This window comes from Strigops habroptila, chromosome 13, assembly GCF_004027225.2.
Source record: "Strigops habroptila isolate Jane chromosome 13, bStrHab1.2.pri, whole genome shotgun sequence".
Classification (NCBI taxonomy): Eukaryota; Metazoa; Chordata; class Aves; order Psittaciformes; family Psittacidae; genus Strigops; species Strigops habroptila.
This window is the reverse complement of record NC_044289.2, coordinates 12,789,828-12,807,566: the sequence shown is the minus strand read 5'-3', so window position 1 is coordinate 12,807,566 and position 17,739 is coordinate 12,789,828. Positions and strand designations below refer to the sequence as shown.

The window sequence follows — 17,739 nt, the reverse complement described above, 5'->3', positions numbered from 1 at the left end:
CTGCCCTACCTGCGAGGTGAGCTGTGAAAGGGGCTTGGTGTGAGTGACAGGACAAGGGGAATGGCTTTAACCTGCCAGAGGGGAGATTGAGATGAGCTTTAGGCAGAAGTTCTTCCCTGTGAGGGTGCTGAGGCGCTGGCACAGGGTGCCCAGAGAAGCTGTGGCTGCCCCATCCCTGGCAGTGTTCGAGGCCAGGTTTGGACACAGGGGCTTGGAGCAACCTGCTCTAGTGGAAGGTGTCCCTGCCCTGGCAGGGGGTTGGAACTGGATGAGCTTTAAGGTCCCTTCCAACCCAAACCATTCTGTGAATTCCCACATCCACTTGGCACACGCAGAACGTCTGAGCTTCACATACCGAATAATGTGAATTTGGGGCAAGCGTTTGTCATCTATAATCATCCATGTAATTATACCAGAGAAGTAGGGGAGAAGGTGCGGCTCAAAAGAATGTCCCTTTATCTGTTGTTTCCATTCAAAACTCTGTGTCATAAGAAAAGTACCACCAACTTCATTCTCAGATAATATTTAACCTAAACAATTTTCAAGCATTCTGTATTACAAAACAGAAAATGATACAATTAATGGAAGAAGTCCAAATGCTGGCATCACTTTGTTTCCACATTAATACATAAAAATGGACAACACATTAAATAAACATTTTGTTATTAACAATAAAAATATTAACACCAAAAATCATGTATAAATTAGGAAATAAATGTACAAACTATTTCCAAAGTGCTCTTTCAAATACATTATATACACAACATTCACGGAGTTCTTAATGTAAGACATTTCAGATTGATGTAATGTTGCTGTTTCATTTGAAGTGTTGTTCATATTCTCTCAAAAGTATTTCAGCACTTTCAAAAAACCATATAAAAGGCATATTTCCAAGCTGGCAAAGAGCAATATTGCATTCTTCTGGCTACTTGTAATATTAACATACTGTAAAGAAAGCAATCTTCCTTGCTGTTCCTTGCTATTTGAGCGTACTTATTTGTATGAAAACACCAGCAGGAAAGATGAGAGAAATGAGGACCCACTATTTAATCAGTAATTAAAATTATTAATGTAGCCTGGGCAGTGCTTGGACAACATTTAATAGTAAACTCTTTAGTTGTCCAGTTAAAGACTTTATAGAGAAAAATTAAAAGCAGTGAATTGAGAGATCTCTTCTTTTGCTTGTGGTCTTGGTTTTTCAAACCCCAAACCCCATAAATACATCAGTTCAGGCAAAGAAAAGGAGAAAAACCTACAGAGGGTGTATTTACTCTATATTGTAAATTTGCAGTTAATCTCATATTAAAATTGCTCACGGCCTCCCACCCCAGAGAACTTTGCCATGGTATTTCCTTCAGCACTTATATTAGCACTTTATAAGTGCTTTTTATCAACACTTCATAAGAACATATAAAACTGCCTAGAAGTGACTCACATTGTCCATACTGGCTTTTACATACCATTAGTCTTTATTCCTAAATTCTCCCTCTATAGATACTCTCTCACTGGTTGATCCCATTAATAGTTCCCCTCTCTAGATGCATAATACTGGTTCACAATTAAAGCTGAATTTAGCTGCTTATCTGCAATAAAGATTTTTTTTTTTCTTTTACTTCTGAACTATTTCCATCAAAATACCAGAGAAAAATAAAAGTGATGGTGAACTGTAAGAACAACAGACCAAATAATGTGACTATATGGTCATAATACTTGCTGGAAAATCTGAGCAAGGGCAATGGAAGAATCAGAACTAAAGAAGGATGCCAGCCACCTGCTTGCAAAAGTTGGCATGAAAATGGATATGGGAGTTACAGAATTTGGAGTGGTGTATTTAAGACTGGAGTTTTGCCAGGTGTTTTTCTCAGCTAAGCACAATATGAAGCAATACTGATGTCTAGGAGGCTGATGCTGCAAATCTCGGAGCTCCCTTCTGGTTTTCTTTCCCCAGTAGAAGTACCTTAGTTTACATTGATATAGAAAAGGTGCCTCTAGTGATTAACATTTCCTTAAATATAGGTTTGGATCCTCTTTCTGTACCTTTTACAACAGAAATGTGGACTTATGCAGATTACCAAATTGTAAGACTTGGGTAGGTGTTACAGAAGTTGCAGTTAATTTTACTTTATCATATAGTATAGAACTGTCTTCACATAAGGAGTGTATCCATCTCCTTATTCTTAGGAAGTAAAGCGCCATGGATTTCAGAGGCCAGCAGGTAATCTTCAATGCATTCAGTTAGAAAAAGATCAATAACCTGCCACAGGATACTTTCTGGACTGAGACATGACTGAATGGCTCCGTATTGAGCCAAACCGCAGAATAACCTGGCTGTTTTCCAGAATGGGACACAACTGTGATCAAATGATCCTAAAGCTATTTGGAAACATCAAGAATGGAGAGAGGGAGGGGGGTAAATGAAAAACTTCTGCATTGTATCAACATACAGTACTATACACAGCACCAAATATCAAACCATTAAAGCGTTGTCGTGTTACCAGTAGTGCACTGCTTCATATCCAGCATGAAATGAACACTGTTCACATACAGACGCTGCTTTGTGCTAAGGGGTAACCAACGTATTACAATTAATCAAAACTGCCTGTACATCCAGTTCAAAAGATGGAGATACTATTGAAATGAATCTGACACAGGAACGTGTTCTTTTATTGCTGGTAATTTCCATATTGTCCCTATAAAGAAGAGAAATAAAAATGTTGGAGAATAATATATCAGAGGTTTACAAATAGCAAGTTAGGCACTTTCTTTTGGTCTATGAATTTTGAAAGACCCACTGAAGTATCACCAATATGCCTGCCCCAGATTATCAGATAGGTTTGTAATGGAGCTAACAGCTACATCTGCTTTTTCATAGCAGAGATTTAGAACATTTACCTGCTCATAGCCATAAGGCCTCTGTTGCTGAGCGGATGGGCCGGTCTGGGAAGCTCTGTAACTCCCATATTGCTGCCCCTGTCCCTGTTGGTAGCTGGAATACTGTGAAGAGGCTCCTTGTGCAGGACCTGAGAAGACAGTAAAAGCTGCTACTAAGGCTTGAGGGGGAGTTCTTATGGTTAACATAATGTAACACATGATGGTAAGCTCTGTGAGCAGATTCTGCCTAGACGTCCCCTCTGGCTTTACACTAGAAAGTGTTAATACTAGTAATGATCTAGTCCCAGTCTGGTTAACATTGCCAGTTCAAAGTCAAGTCCCATCACATCTGGGAGAGCCACCAAAAATCCCCTGCCTCGAAGCTGGGATTTAGATTATTCTGATCTCCTTGGACCTTGTTTTTGTTCTAAATAACCTGATGGTTTCTTTCTCATGAAGACAGGATACATACAAGATGCCTCTAACTGATCAGAAAGCTCAAAGACATCAAACTCTGATTCTTTCAATGACAGTGAGAGACTCCGCACTGGTGACTTGATGGGTTTGAAAGCCCCACACCAGTGTCCGCTGCATTCTCAAGGCTCTTCCACTGTTCTCCTTTCCCCTCAATCCCTCACCAAGGAATAAAACCCCTATGATGCCGCAAGAAAGATTCTAAGCGAGGGAGTAGTGACTCTCCAGACTGTTGATGTTATTTTTTCCTGTCAGCTGCAGAGCTGAGGTGTGTAGGAGGCCTGAGAATCCAGGCAGTGTCCTCCTGCCCACACTTACCAGCAAGACAACATGAGGCAAACCTGTATTTTCTAACTTTATTTCAAAAGAGAGGGATTCAGGATGGATTCATGGAATGTGGTGCTATACTCATGTATGTTACTGTCCAGAATCCCTTCACATGCAGTGTCCGAGGTTAATCAAGGAAATAGTTTTCAGCATATGTTAGTTTAAGATGTGTCAGGATGAAGTATTGCAAACAGTTGGGCAGTCAGTGACTGTTTCCTTACCGTATCCTTGCTGCTGTCCTGGGTAACTTTGTTGGTTTGGGTATTGCTGCTGGGAGTATGTTTGCTGTTGTGCAGCTCCCTGTTGGTATCCTGCCTGCTGCTGGCTGTACTGAGAATTTCCTAAAGAGGGAAACATTGAAAGAGTTGGGTTAGAGATGAGGTGGGTGTTTCACTGTACATGCAAGTCATAAGGAAGATGAAGGCAGAAATAGCCTTGGTCTGGAACTCAAATACTCTTCTGAAACAGACGATCGGATTTGGCCAATCAAGATGTCTATTTCTTCAGTGAGTTTTAGTTCATTTGAGCAGGAGAGAGGTGATTCTTTCTATACATTACTATACAAACAACCTGCTCCCCAAATGATTTTTTTACCCCAGAAATGTTTCAGAAGAAAACCACAGAGTCCCAAAGATAAGGGAGCCAAGGTAAAGAGCTGGTTTCTCAAGAAGCCCTCCCACTGCATTTTCTGCCAGATGATGATGCTTATTCCCATATCCCAAAAGACCACTTATCTAATTGTTACTTATGTAAACATACCAACATTAATTGGTATGTTTTGAAATACCTTTGATAGAAATCCCAATTGCAGTACCCTGAAACAATGCACAGAGACTACACAGACAACACTGCTTTCCCTGAATGTCCCCTCGCTGTCTCATAATTAGGTTAATATTTTGCAGCTAGTTTAGAGTTCAGATATTTTAACAGTATCACTGAAGTTACTGACATACGACTGTTGGGAGGTTTTAGTGGTAAAATTGTAAACTCATAGTATTGCTTTTCAAAGACTAGTTTCATTTAACCCATTGTTCTTCACCATTTGTAGGTGAATTAAGTGAGATTAAAACCAGTTGGTCCTGGAATTAACCACTGGGCTTTCTTACTCCAGAGAAATTTCCATTCATGACTGCCAATTTTTTCCAGCTCTGACCCCATTTCTAACTGCAGCACATTAATTTACCTTTGTCAGCATAACCGTTTACTTTCATACAACCATTTTTATTTGCATTACATGAAATGTTTGTTAAATATTGTGTAAGAGAGGATACTGATATCCTGGAAGTGTTTTACTGCAAGAAAAGGTCAGTATCCGTAGCTCTAATTCCACCTTGCTCAGCTACAAACAAGGATCATTTTTCTGATGAATATGAGGCTACACACTAGTTGTAGTGATCCCACAACGCTGCATAGTGTGACTGCCCCACAACACGGGTACTGACGTGTGGACAGTCTGATGTAGGTCTTGGTATAAAAAGTGCTGAATTCCATTTCCTGGACACTCCTTAAGGAATAGCAGTTAGTGATGCAAAAACTGCAGGTCCTATTTTACATTTTTATAAGTATTTCATTAGTATTTTAGGGGATTAGAGCTTGCTTTACAAAGATTGCCAATATATTTTCCTACCTCCTTCGTAATAGTGTTGTGTAGAGTCGTCAAATGACCTGTCATAGCTCTGCTCAGTATAGGATGACTGCTGATAGGCATAATCACCATGTCCTACAAGGAATTGCAAAGATTTATCAGATACACTGTTAAAATAAGTACATATATATTATTGAATGATGTATCATGAAGCTGCACAAGGATGAGGCTGAGAAGAAATACAGACTCCTTAGGTAGGAGGTCAAATGTGTGGGAAGGAAAGTCACATCTATGGATAAATCTCTTGCATTTACTAATCCAAACTCGGCTTCATGCTGCTTTTGAAGCAGCTTGGATAGCAGGGTGTGCTGATGTGTATGTTTGTGCACCAAGCTGCCATGCCCTGGGATTAGAATTTTCTAGCATTTCACTTGGGAATGAGTCATAATGGGTTTGCCACATCCTTAGATGTGGCAGTCTTGGTACTACAGCTCAGAGGAGTTACCATCTGGGTAGTATTGCTGATTCATAGGTTCTGATGAGCCTTGTCCATGGCTGTACTGCTCACTGTAATATTCTTCCTGACCCATGTACTGCTGCGAGGAACCTGCAAAGCAGAGACACAGAGAGCAAACTGAGTGAGCCCGGGGGCTCCTAAGGAATGTTCTTATCTATCTTATCTCTTCTTTTCTGTTCTTAATAAAGAAAACAGTGTTCACAACTAGAGAAGTAAACAAGCTGTGTATGTTCAGAACAGTTATAAAGGTGTTATGCTCATTAGAAAAAGGAAATGAATTTGTATTCTCCATAAAAGCTGTTGAAATTGAAATCACGCAACGGTCAGTACCACATCCTAAACCCACTCACTTCTGTGGCAACAGGAAGAGCTACATTTCATCTACTAATTTGACTTATTAGAAAGCACAAGAATTTATTCCATGCTCAAGAAAACAGTCAGGATTAAATAGATTTGAATTAATGTATTAATTTGTTTCTTAGCAGAATTCGCTTTATGTTAGAATCAGTCTAGCAGCTTTATTACCTCTTAGAACTTTTTCCAGAGAGGTCTTAGAGCATGGCAGTTATCCTCTGGGGTTTTCCTTTCCTTGGCCTAATTTTTCGTACTAATTGCTGGCAAACTATGTCTTCTTTGCAGAAATGTGTCCTTGTTAATGTGCCACGTTACGGCTGATCCAATACCATTTGAAAGAACTGACAAGATTCCCAGTGGCTTGAGGGAGCTGTATAGCAAATTGTTCATCTTTTCTTTAGAGATATATGATCCCTTTTAGACAGAATTATTTTTCTAAAGACCTGAAATAATTAAATAGATACATCTTGAAAATAGATTCAAGTTCATCTGATTGACACCATACTTCCACTGTTTGAGATTTCCTGTGTTCCCGGATGGGATTCCCTGTTCAGAAATGTGACGTGGAAATTTTGGTGACTTGCCTACCCCACAGGACGCACTGAATATCATCAATGTTATAACAACTCCATCAATACCCCAGTAACAGAGTTCACCTTGCTGGGAAGCTCTGTAGGGGCCCATCGGCCGCTGACCCATCATGCTGTTGCCTTGGTTGCTCTGGCTCATCATGGCAATGGAGGACTGCCCCTGGTAGTGCTGGCTCCCTCCTTGCGCCGAGTTGTAATGTGACGTTGCTGCTTGCTGGTGCATCATGGACACTACAATGTACATGGAAAATACTGTTTTCTAAAGGGATGTGACAATCTCTTCAGAAGCAAGTTAAAAACCTTTCGCTAACATGCATCCTGCTAAAGTCGTGAATTTTCCACAGGGGCAGATGTTTTCCTACTCCATGTGTGTAACTCTTCTGCACTGTAATCCAGGAAGGATGTTATTACATGGCCACTTCTTGCCATTTGCTTCAGTCAGGTATTTAAAAATACATCTAGCCTTGATTATTATTAGTTTATTTAAAAGAATGTAATCATTATTACAGTAGGATTAAAGAAAGAAATAAGATCTGATGCTTGTTCCTCTCTACTCCCTGACTAATCATTGCTGCATTTCTGATCAACTCTTTCCCCTACTTCCATCTTACTATATACCTGATGATTATACAGTTTAAATAAACTGACATTCTAGCATTTATTTGATCTCTAAATTTCGTATTGCCAGTAAGAATTCTTAAGCATTGGACATGCCACTCAATAGTCAGTAGCAAACACTTTGCAAATTAAGAGATTCACTCTGAGTTGTCCGCTAGTCTCTCTATGCCCTGCAAGCAGTGTGAAGTATTGGGAAAGTAATAAAAACAGTAAATGTGCAATACTCTTTGGCAGGCTCTTTCAGCTAGGATAAAGGGGCTTAGATCCCTCCCACAGTTGTGGGATTCGCTGCCCCCAACTCCCTGCTAACCATAGCAAGTCACTGTGAGTTAAAGCAAGTCTGAAACTGTTCTGACGTGTGCTGGCGCCTGACACCCAGAAATTCAGAGATGTTAAAGCTGTCTTTTCCTCTTGTATGTTTGTCACCGTGTACAGAAACTATTTACAGAACAAATTCCAGTGCGGTAAACCTCTGAGGTCACTGAAAAGGCAAGCTGGCCCAGAAGGAGGAAGAGGGAGTTTACCTGGATTAGATTGCATGTTGATGTTTGTTCGAGAGACATAATTGCCTATTGACCCCTGGCCTTGCATTGGCACATTCTGAGATGCAGGCACTGTATGGCTATAACCAGGCCCAGTTCCATGACTGCTGACAGTCATACTCAGAGAGGTCGTGGGCATGGTGTTCTGGCCTGACTGCTGCATAGACACGTGATTAGGACCTAGAAAAATTAGAGAGAGCAACAAGAAAAATCTGTGCTATTATTGGCAATGTACAGTGAGCATCAAAGCCCTCATGGCCTTTCTGAAATACCTTACAATAAGGCAAAACCAAACAAAAAACTCCTTGTTATTAAAATTCCCTGTTACCTCTAGACAATAAAACTGCACAGTTAGAATAATCCTCCTCCTCCTGGCAGCCAAATCCAGTACAGAACTGCAGACAGGAAGGACAAAACCAGCAGCAATGCCCTAAACCAGTAATTGCAGATACTTCAGAAAACACGTGGACTCTGGATACATCCCAGCCCTCTGAAATTTGTCCTTTCCTTCCTCCTGTCCTGCTGTTGATTCCTCTTCCCCTTCACACAGATGGTGACAATGGGAAGGCACAGGAGTGGCTGAGAAACACTTTGCACATTGCTGCTTCTGTCCAGTTCCTCCGTTACCAGCCAACCCTCTTAGCTGGGGTGTAGGAAACACCGAGGGACCCTCTCCTCAGAGGACAAACCTGTCTCTCCCTGTCCTGAAGTCTGACTGAAAGTACCACAGACTTTCAGAAGATAAATTTCCCAAGTCACCATAATAATCCCTGTCATTACAGTATTCCCTTTCTAGCATCATTGTATGGAACCATCAGACTGCTCCAGTTATTCATTGTATGGAACCATCAGACTGCTCCAGTTATTCATTGTATGGAACCATCAGACTGCTCCAGTTATGTCCTGGGTTTGATCATCCTCCTTACCTGGCACTATGCTTAGTTTTAAAAATTCTATTGCTGTTGGGTAACTAAAATTGGGTGAAAGCTGATTCTTATTTTTTTGTTTTGGTGCTGTAAATACTTGTATGAATGAGTTTTGGGAAGTTGTTTTCATTGTGCATTGTTACTATCTAAATTGTGATAGTGTGTATTGTTGTCTATCTAAATTCAGCTGTATTGTTGTCAATCGAAGTTAATTTAAGTAGAATGGAAGACATGCAGAATCCCCAGAAGAGACAGAATTCTGTTGTAGTGGTTAGATACTGATATGTTAATTCACAGTTATTTAGTGTATCTACAGCCTCTGAAAAATGTGTTTAATTCTCCTAGTACAAACCTCATTAATTACTCTGAATGGTTTTTGTAGACATCAAAATGGGCAAATTTGCTGTAATTATTATATTTTCCTCTTGTGGAGAGATGCAAGCAGTATTTTCAACATGAGACAGACAGCTCTACTGAGATTGATGGAGATAAGTCAAGCTCTAGCTTGTGTTTTGCTCCAGGTTTTGTAGAGCTGCTACTTCTACTTGTGCAACACAAAGCCACATGGTGTCTGACCAGGGCTAGAGTTGTTTTGTGTGAGAGATGGAGTGAAGCAAGCGTTGGTAAACCTTGCCCTACATGCATGGGAAAACTTAGAGAATCTTGGCCTTTAAAGCAAAAAAACCCAAAGGTTTGGCTAGTTTGTGATTGTAAGGGAAAACAGGAGAGCATGGCTATGGCATGAAGAATCACTGATTTGGGGATTATTTGAAGTCCTGGTGGGTTGTTTTTTAGCTTGTCCCCATTGACAGAATTATCATTACAATTGACCTGGCTGCCACTGCGCAGTCACCATGCGTGTAGTTACCTGGTGACTGTCCTGCAGAGGTGATTCCTGTAAAGTCCTGACTGAGGGCAGTAAAGAATAAAAGGTAGCAGCTTCTGTGGCTTCTTCCCTTTTCTTCCCTCTCTTACAGTGCTGTACCTCTTCATGGCAGACTTTCATCTCTACTGCCATTAGTTGAAAAATTGTCACAAGTGCTAGAGCCCATATATTGGAATTATTTCTGCATATTTATCCCTAATTTCCCCAAAATGCTGCCCAACAATTGTTGACCGATGCGAATCGCTCAGTCTCAAAGTCAGCCTACACCTCAAGAATGCTGTGTCACGCAGCACCACTGTGCTGACTCAGTTCTAGCTGGCACAGAGACAGCAGAGGAGAGACTGGCAACCCAGGGGAGTGCCCCCAAGCCCAAGGGTGTGAGGGCCCTGTTCTCACAGCAGAGCACATGCCAGCACTGCTGCTGTTACCCACATCCCCAGTCACACCTCTGTTCTGAAGTGTAGCTGTGTCCTCAGTCTGGTTCCCAGGGCTGATATGTCCCTGATGGAATAGCTACCACTGCCCAAGTGATGGAGTCTCTGTGACTGGACAGACAGTAAAGTACCTACCCTGAGCCCCCCACAACTCAGCCTGGGTTTTAGTACCAGGCTTGGGCAACATGAGGTAAACCTGCAGCATGAGGCAGACCTGCAACATGAGGTAAACTGTCCTGGCTGCTTCTGTCCTGAGGCTGGTTCTTTCAATCAGCACTAAATTACTATAAAGAACTGGGGGCAAATAAGAAAAACCAGCAACAATAACACTGAAAATGTAGATTCTTAGTAACATAAAACAATGTTTCGACTGACTTATTATAGTACTTATACTAGGTAATAAATCTCCCAAAAAAGAAGGCCCAGATAAATTCAATAAGTTCACTTTACAAGCTGTAACTGTTTAAAGTAGGCACGTCATCCATTAATGTAAAAGGTAGTATCAGCTTGACCACAAATGGATTTTTAAGAACTCAGAAGTCATTTCATGGCCTGCATCTGCTCCCGAGTCCCCCTTCCAAGATCTATGATTTTATAATCAGATATTTCTATTTACAGAAACTGGTTTTTCTCTCTGTCACTTTGGGAAAGACCCACAGAATCAAGAACTGACTAAAAAACTATGAACTACAAAATAAATAAACAGATTATTCATAACATAAAATGCACAGAGTGAAAAAAAATTGGTTTGTCTTTCAATTAATTTCAGTTTCACAAACAAACACAAATAGACAAAGTATATTCTCTTATTCATATGAAATGTCTGTGCAAACTCTTTGGCTGTGTAGTACAATCTCTGCAAGCTTCTGCAGAGGACAAAGACTGATGCAACACCAAGTTATTGTTAGGAGGGCATGTATCCTGGAAGGTCTTTGCAATCTAAAGGCTTGGTTGTGTGGTTAGTCATGCAAGCAATTCCATTTCACCCTGGCCAACCCCTCCACTTTCAAGAGAAAAATACCACAGGATATAATTTTTCTGACTAAAAACTTGGCTGTATCTTTACTTAGTGATTTTCATTAGGCATTTCATTAAAAAGATGGTTTTAATTTCCCCTATAGAAACACAAAGCAGACTGGAGTCCTTGCAGAAGCCAGCATCATTATTGACTGTAGCCATTTTGTGATGATTTCAGCATGTGCCTGAAACCCCCATATGCCTGAAAGGTGAGTTAGGAGAGATCTTTTACAGCTCTGTAAGTATATTCTGCATTAATGATTTTGTTGCCAAGCAACAGCAAAGCAGCACAAAGGGGACCAAAGCTCACCATTGCTAATCTGGCTCTGCATGAGGGAGGAAGGAGGAAGGCCCGTCCCGATTGCATCACTGAGATTGCTCTGTGAATGGAGAGATTGGTTGGATGCACTCTGAGTCATTCCTCCTGGGCCCAAGTTTATGTTTTGCGTTGGTGGCTGCAAATAACAAGGAAGAGAAGCAAACTTTTGGTTAGGTTTTTAATTAGAAAAAATAATAGCCCCCAAATTAGCCTGACTATGACTAAAAACTGCCTCAATTAAATATGTGTTTCCTTCACTTTCTGGGCTTCCTTGCGTAAACCTTTCTTCATTTGACTACTATGTGTGAATGACATTCAGCACGACACAGAGAAGCCAGCAGGCAGCACAGGGAAAACCTTAAAACTGTGCTTATAATAGAGTCTGGCTTCTGTGCCCATTCTTCTGTGCTTATCATAGAATCATAGAACGATTTGGATTGGAAGGGACCTTAAAGATCATCTGGTTTCAACCCTCCTGCACTTACATGAATTTCATTTTGTGCTGGTCAGAACATAACTGCAGAGGGGAGATGCATTAGCAAAGATGATACAGAAGCGTGTTGACAAGTTGACCTTTGTCAAGCATAAAGCTATGCTGTATTTTGAGTTATACCTCCAAAATCAATCCATTTAGCCAGAATAACACAATGTTTAAAGACAAACCCATGCCCAATTGCTGAATTAGGTTTTTGACATAAAATAGTGGCTTTTTTTTTTTCCTGAGTAAAGAATACAGTAAGAATAGGTAAAGAATAATGAATCTGGAACACATGGAGGCTGTTCAGGCCTGCACCACTGCACCATTTATAGTATATAGAACTTCAGCTGTGGAGACAGAGATTAACACAAATGTCCCAAAGAATGCGTTTTAAACACAGTAAAAGTAACTTTTGATTTGTTGCAGGGTCTACTTGACCACTTCAAAACTTGTAGCTGGAAAAATACTAAAAAAAAAGGTTATTGACATGGATCAGTAACAGAATCAAAGAACATTTCCGTCTGGCATAGTAACGGTATCTGATGGTAGCACTGGTACTTACTGCAGGAAGCAAGGACTGCATATTCTGGTTAGAATCTGCTATTGTTGCCAAGTAAACCAGGTTTCTGTGCAAGATTTGTTGGTATCTACAGAATAAGAAGTAAAGCTCATTTGGAAAGGGTTAACAATACAGAAAATTCCAAACTTTTTTTTTTTTGCCATTTACAACTGATTATTTAAACTATGTTATCCCACTTTTCATCTGCCATAATACATAGCTACAGTAATGACCTATATCTGCGCTGTCATGCTTTTCATCAAGCATCAGTGTGTTCAACACCTCTTCTACAAATGGGTAAACCTGGAGGAGGGGAGAGGTAAAACACTCTCCATTGAAAGCACTTTGAAGCTGGGACCTCAGTCTTTGAGTACTGACACCCGGGCAGCTGCTGTAACAATTAGCCACTTCTTCTTCCTCTGTTTAACAAGGCTCTAGTAGCAATGAAATTCCAGAACTCCAAAAACCAAAACCTCTTTGCCCTGCCAGCAAGCTGAGAAGAACAAGAGTTGTTTCAAGAGTGCTCCAACTGGAGTGTTTACTCACGTAAGCACCACCTCAACCATTGATGCTTCTTCACAGCTCTCGATGAACTGGAAAAGCTCATAGTAAAGAACAGGAGGGCATCCGAAAGCAAACTAATTGCTGTGCCACTGAGCAAAGTGAGGAGTCAAACCTCTGGAAACAGGGAGGAGGGTGCCTCTATGTGCACATCGTTTTAGCCACAGGTAACCACATGGCTGATCTTTAACATTTAATCACTTTCTGATGAAAAAGTGTTATTCACTTTGTACGTGATTCTACTTTATTTAATGCATTTATATTATATTGTATATATAAATGTATTTAATGAACTTGCATAGAGCAAATGGTCCAATAACCATAATTATTTATAATTATTTTAATAAATGACCTGTTAAAAACATTGCAAATACTACATAATCAAATCTTTTTCTTCAGAAAAAGCCCTCCCTTCCAAGAACGATACACATTTATAAATATAAGTGAATCTAAACAAACAGCCCAACTGTTTTCTCAGTGATCAGAACTGTTCATAGGACTATTCTTCAGAAAAAACACACCCAAAATTTCTAACATGCTCCAAAACTCATAATACTCACTGAGTACACTCTGCAGTTTTCCCCTTGCTCTGATAATCCATAATACATTGTATTAGGTGGTGATTTTCATCTAGCATCTGCATAAAAGAAATATGATCAAAACACGTTACTATGAGAATCATACTGAAGTCCCGTGGTTTTGTGATGCTCCACATCCACCCTTCTTGGCAGTGGGTGGTGGTTTGTCAGTTCTGTTGCCTTGCGGTGTTAAAAAGTGCTTACACGTGACTTTATTGAGCCACAAGGTTGTGCTTTTCAAATCATTCATTTATGAACAGTTCTCTTTAAAGGAGTTAGTTGAAATACCCAACACAGATGAGTTAAGGGACTTACCTTTTTTTGCTCCTTCATTGGCAGATGGATTTTAATGCTGAAGAAGGAAAACGCTTTCACTATGAAACACCTCTGCCTCATTCTAAAACATCACCCACCCTTTCCAAAACTGCAGATTTTACTGCCATGTCTACTTGCAAGTGTGAAACGTACTTTCAAACAATTTGAACCCACTAGTTTTCCTGCATGGGATTACCATGTGCAGACTACTGAGCCTGAGGAAGTATAGAATACACATTACTGGATCTACTGAAACCACGTTTAAGAGAATTACATCCCAACATGTCCTGTGGGGTTCAGTTCAGTTCTAATGCAGGGAGAACTTGCAATGAAAACAGAGTAATTATATATGAGTTAATTTATGTTTATCAGCGGCTGCTAGCTTAGCTTCATACACTAAATTCTAGTGACAGGCTTCATCCAAGATCAGAGCTGCTGGACAGAATGACCACTGACCTTTATGTAATGAACTTATAATGCAATTAAAAGCTTAAAATACCCTTTAATTTGTTTTAAAATTTCAAATACAATAGTTTGTCTCTTTCCCCCAGCTTTCCTGTGCATGTGGGGAGCTTTCTGAGGGTGAATGATTGGAAAAATGACAACAGCATTTACAAATTCAGATTCACTTCTGGCAAAAACTCACTACGTCATACAGATTGTAGGTACCACTGCTGCTAAGTGCTTGCAAGATTGGGCTTTTGACCCACAGTGTCATCAGGACAGAAGAACTCTTGAGGAAAGAATAAGATGGTTTTGTAGATGTGATTTAATCCATGTAGGTATGTTTCTGATGAGAACCAGTTCTTGACCCATTCAGAGGCAAAGAGTCAGATTATAGGAAAATGAGCAAAGAGTCTTTCTGGTGCACTCTCAATCACTCCCTTAGGGAGTGTGGCTTGTCCTGGTGCTTGCTTGTAATTTGCAAGTTGGTCTGAACCTGGCTGGACCCCCCTTGTCCATCACAGACTGTTGGGCTTGCAGTGACACCCTGGAGCTCACCAGCGAGGGGTGAGGAGCAGGGGCGCTGCTGTGGTCTGCAGGCTGCACCTCGCACGCTGACAGGGAACATCCGAACCCCGTCAGCCAAGGATCCATGTTCCTCCTGCACGTGTGCCCGTGCTCACATGGCAACCCAGGTGCAGCCTGGAATTTTAAGGGAAAATACTCCTGCCTGGTTCCCAGTGCAGCTCTTTGTTTCGTGCTCTGTACTCGCTGTCATGCAGAATTTTCACCCGTGTCAGTGGAACCTCTGCATATAGAATCAGCAAAGAATATAAACGTGTCCTTTTCAGTTTCCACAACAAATACCACTGACAACGTTCTCACATTTAGTTAAAATACATATTCAACAGCAAGAGTCCAAGCAATATTACAGATATCTTCAGGACTCTGCTTCTACAATTAGCTGAAGAACATCTTCCTTGCCAATAAAGGAATCAGGAATAGCTCTTTCCTGACTCACTAGGAAAAAAGAACCGAGTTCTGATCTCCATTACACAGGAGAAACTGAAGTTTACTGCCCTGCAAATGCTGTTAGAGGAACAATTTTAAAGCACCACCATCACTGCTCTATTGCCAAAGGCTCTGACTTCCTCCATGTGAAATTGATTTTAGGAGTTGTTGGTACTGGAATAATAACAGCTTTGAAAGACTGTTGCAATTGAGTTAATAAATAAAAATAAGATACTTATATATCACAAATGCAAATAAGAATCTTTCAATTAAATAGGTATGTGTTCTACAAAGCTCACTTTAATACATTTTTTGAGCTCCTAGCAGAGCATCTGCTCCTTTTCTGTACTCTTCTCTTACTGCCCATTTCTATACATGACTATAAAGCCCATCCCACTTCTGTGCCTCCAAGTCTCTTCCTCAGCACCACCACTTGCCACAAACCACTGCCAACAGCCCAACATCGACCAACAGTCCTGAAGTAACATACCAGCAACTGTACCTGAGACATGAAACGTTTTTACACATTATTTGTAAAGAAACAACATTTTGAAACTTCCATGAAGTTTATGAATATGCAAAAGGAAAGGGTTTGAAAATCCAGCTGAAGATACTTCGGCTGCCCTTTGTCTGTGGCTACAGGCATGAGTTTAAGTGCAAACTATCTGAATTATGAAATTCTGCCCCAACCAATGTGGAGGTTAGAGAGAAACTTATCCACCAAGTCCAAAACATTTTAGTATTTAAAATCAATCACTTCACCATCCCACATGTGCTGCAAGAGCTGCACAAACGGGATGAGTTTCCAAACAGCCTCCAGAGAGTGAAGTCACCTCTTCAGCCTCTCTTGAGGCAGTTTCTCTGCCTTCACCTCTGCCCTGCCACAGGTTTCTACTGAGGGGTTTGGGTTTTTCCCTAGAAGTCATAACTTGACACCAAAACCCGCCGGTGCCCGGTCACCGCTGGAGGAGCAATGGCGCTTCACCCCTGGTCCCTGCTCACGCCTGCACCGCTCGGGGCACACACGCACCTCGCTCCGACCGCGTTACACAGCTCCGCGGAACCGCACCACCCCCGTGCGGGGCACGCGTACAGCTGGCAAACAGCGGCCACAGGGAAAACACGCACGTTCTTCGCTGACATTTCCAGCCTCTTCGGCACTGACCGTGACCGGCTGCGGGAGGAAGGGGCGCCGGGCATGTGCGTGCAGACCCTGCTGCAGCCCCGCCGAACAGGAGACAATAACTTCCCAACTAGGAACCTTCGGCTCCGGCCGCCACATGACACCCATGCGGAGAGCTCCTCTCCAGAGAAAATCTTTCCTAAACCTTTGTCTGTCACGAAATGTCCATAAACACATCGCAAATAACGGTATGTGAAGGATGCCAGCGATCGGTGCTCCCTCTATCTTCAGAGAGATTAACATTCCGCATCCAAATACAAAAGAAAACCTTTGCAAATTCACTAATTTATTTTAATTCAATTTTTTTCTAGGTTGGATTTGGGGGGGGGGAGCAGAAGCTGACACACCGTCCTAAATTAATCATATACTTGCGAATTGCATTGCCATCTCCCAATGTATTATTGGCAGCCTTTTCCCCCTTAGGAGCAGCAGAGATAACGTGCCATCCCGATTTTATTCCTAAGTCCTCCTCCGGCTCTCTCTTTGCAGCGATCTGAACACCTTTGCTTTGTTCCACCTCCTCCTCCTCCTCCTTCCCCCACCTCTCTCTCCAGCTGTCCATCTCTGCAGCCCTCGCAAATTCCCTGGTTCTCCTGATCGCCCCAGCAATACGCCTCCTTCCTCAGCTCCAGGAGCACGGGCGCAATAAATGTCTAAAATCCGCTGTACAAAAGCATGCTTTTTTACCTTCTGGATAGTTTGCTGGGTGACCTCCCCTTTGCCTCTTGGGCGAGCAGAAGCAAAGGCAACCGACATGGTGGGGTTTTTTTATGTGGCTATAATATATCTGTTCCAGGCTCTAATAATATTGTTATTATCTGGCCGCTATTGCCGTGCAGGGATTCTCCGCAGTGCACGGGGAGGGGGGGGGCCGCCGCAGATGGTACGATCTGCGCCTCGCAAAGAGCCACCGGCACCGCACCGCCAGCGGCCCGCACCGCCCTCGCCTCGCTGCCCGCGCCGCCGGCTCGGGGCGGGGGAGAACCGGCGGGGATTTGGGGAAGGGGCGGGAAGCGCCCGCCGCCGCCCCGCCGCCGCCTCCCCGCCGGCCGCACATGGTGCGTCCCTGCTGCCGGGCTTCCTGTCGCAGGCGAGCAGCAGCTCCCTGCCTCCGCCGGCAGCCGCCGCCTGCGCCAACTGCGTAGGACGG

At 42.0% G+C, this 17,739-nt stretch overlaps 1 protein-coding gene across 1 annotated transcript; it reads right to left on the bottom strand.

The window, feature by feature from the left end:
• Positions 1–509: 509 nt before the first annotated feature.
• Positions 510–17,673, bottom strand: SS18L1 (SS18L1 subunit of BAF chromatin remodeling complex). Its single transcript, XM_030502758.1, has 11 exons — positions 17,277–17,673; positions 13,619–13,695; positions 12,501–12,585; positions 11,452–11,596; positions 7,861–8,058; positions 6,785–6,949; positions 5,763–5,864; positions 5,300–5,392; positions 3,894–4,013; positions 2,893–3,020; positions 510–2,690 (listed from the first exon to the last, which is right to left on the bottom strand). The coding sequence occupies exons 1-11, from the start codon at positions 17,343–17,345 to the stop codon at positions 2,664–2,666; spliced, it is 1,209 nt and encodes a 402-aa protein (XP_030358618.1). The 5' UTR covers positions 17,346–17,673; the 3' UTR covers positions 510–2,663.
• Positions 17,674–17,739: the final 66 nt, after the last annotated feature.

Excerpts from the sequence above, each read along its gene's own strand:
- SS18L1 (XM_030502758.1), bottom strand. The coding sequence starts at position 17,345 with ATGTCGGTTGCCTTTGCTTCTGCTCGCCCAAGAGGCAAAGGGGAGGTC. Across the intron at positions 5,393-5,762 it reads TCAGCAATACTACCCAGATG|GACATGGTGATTATGCCTAT; the intron begins GTAACTCCTCTG and ends AATTCCTTGTAG. Across the intron at positions 3,021-3,893 it reads AGGACAGCAGCAAGGATACG|GTCCTGCACAAGGAGCCTCT; the intron begins GTAAGGAAACAG and ends CTGTCTTCTCAG.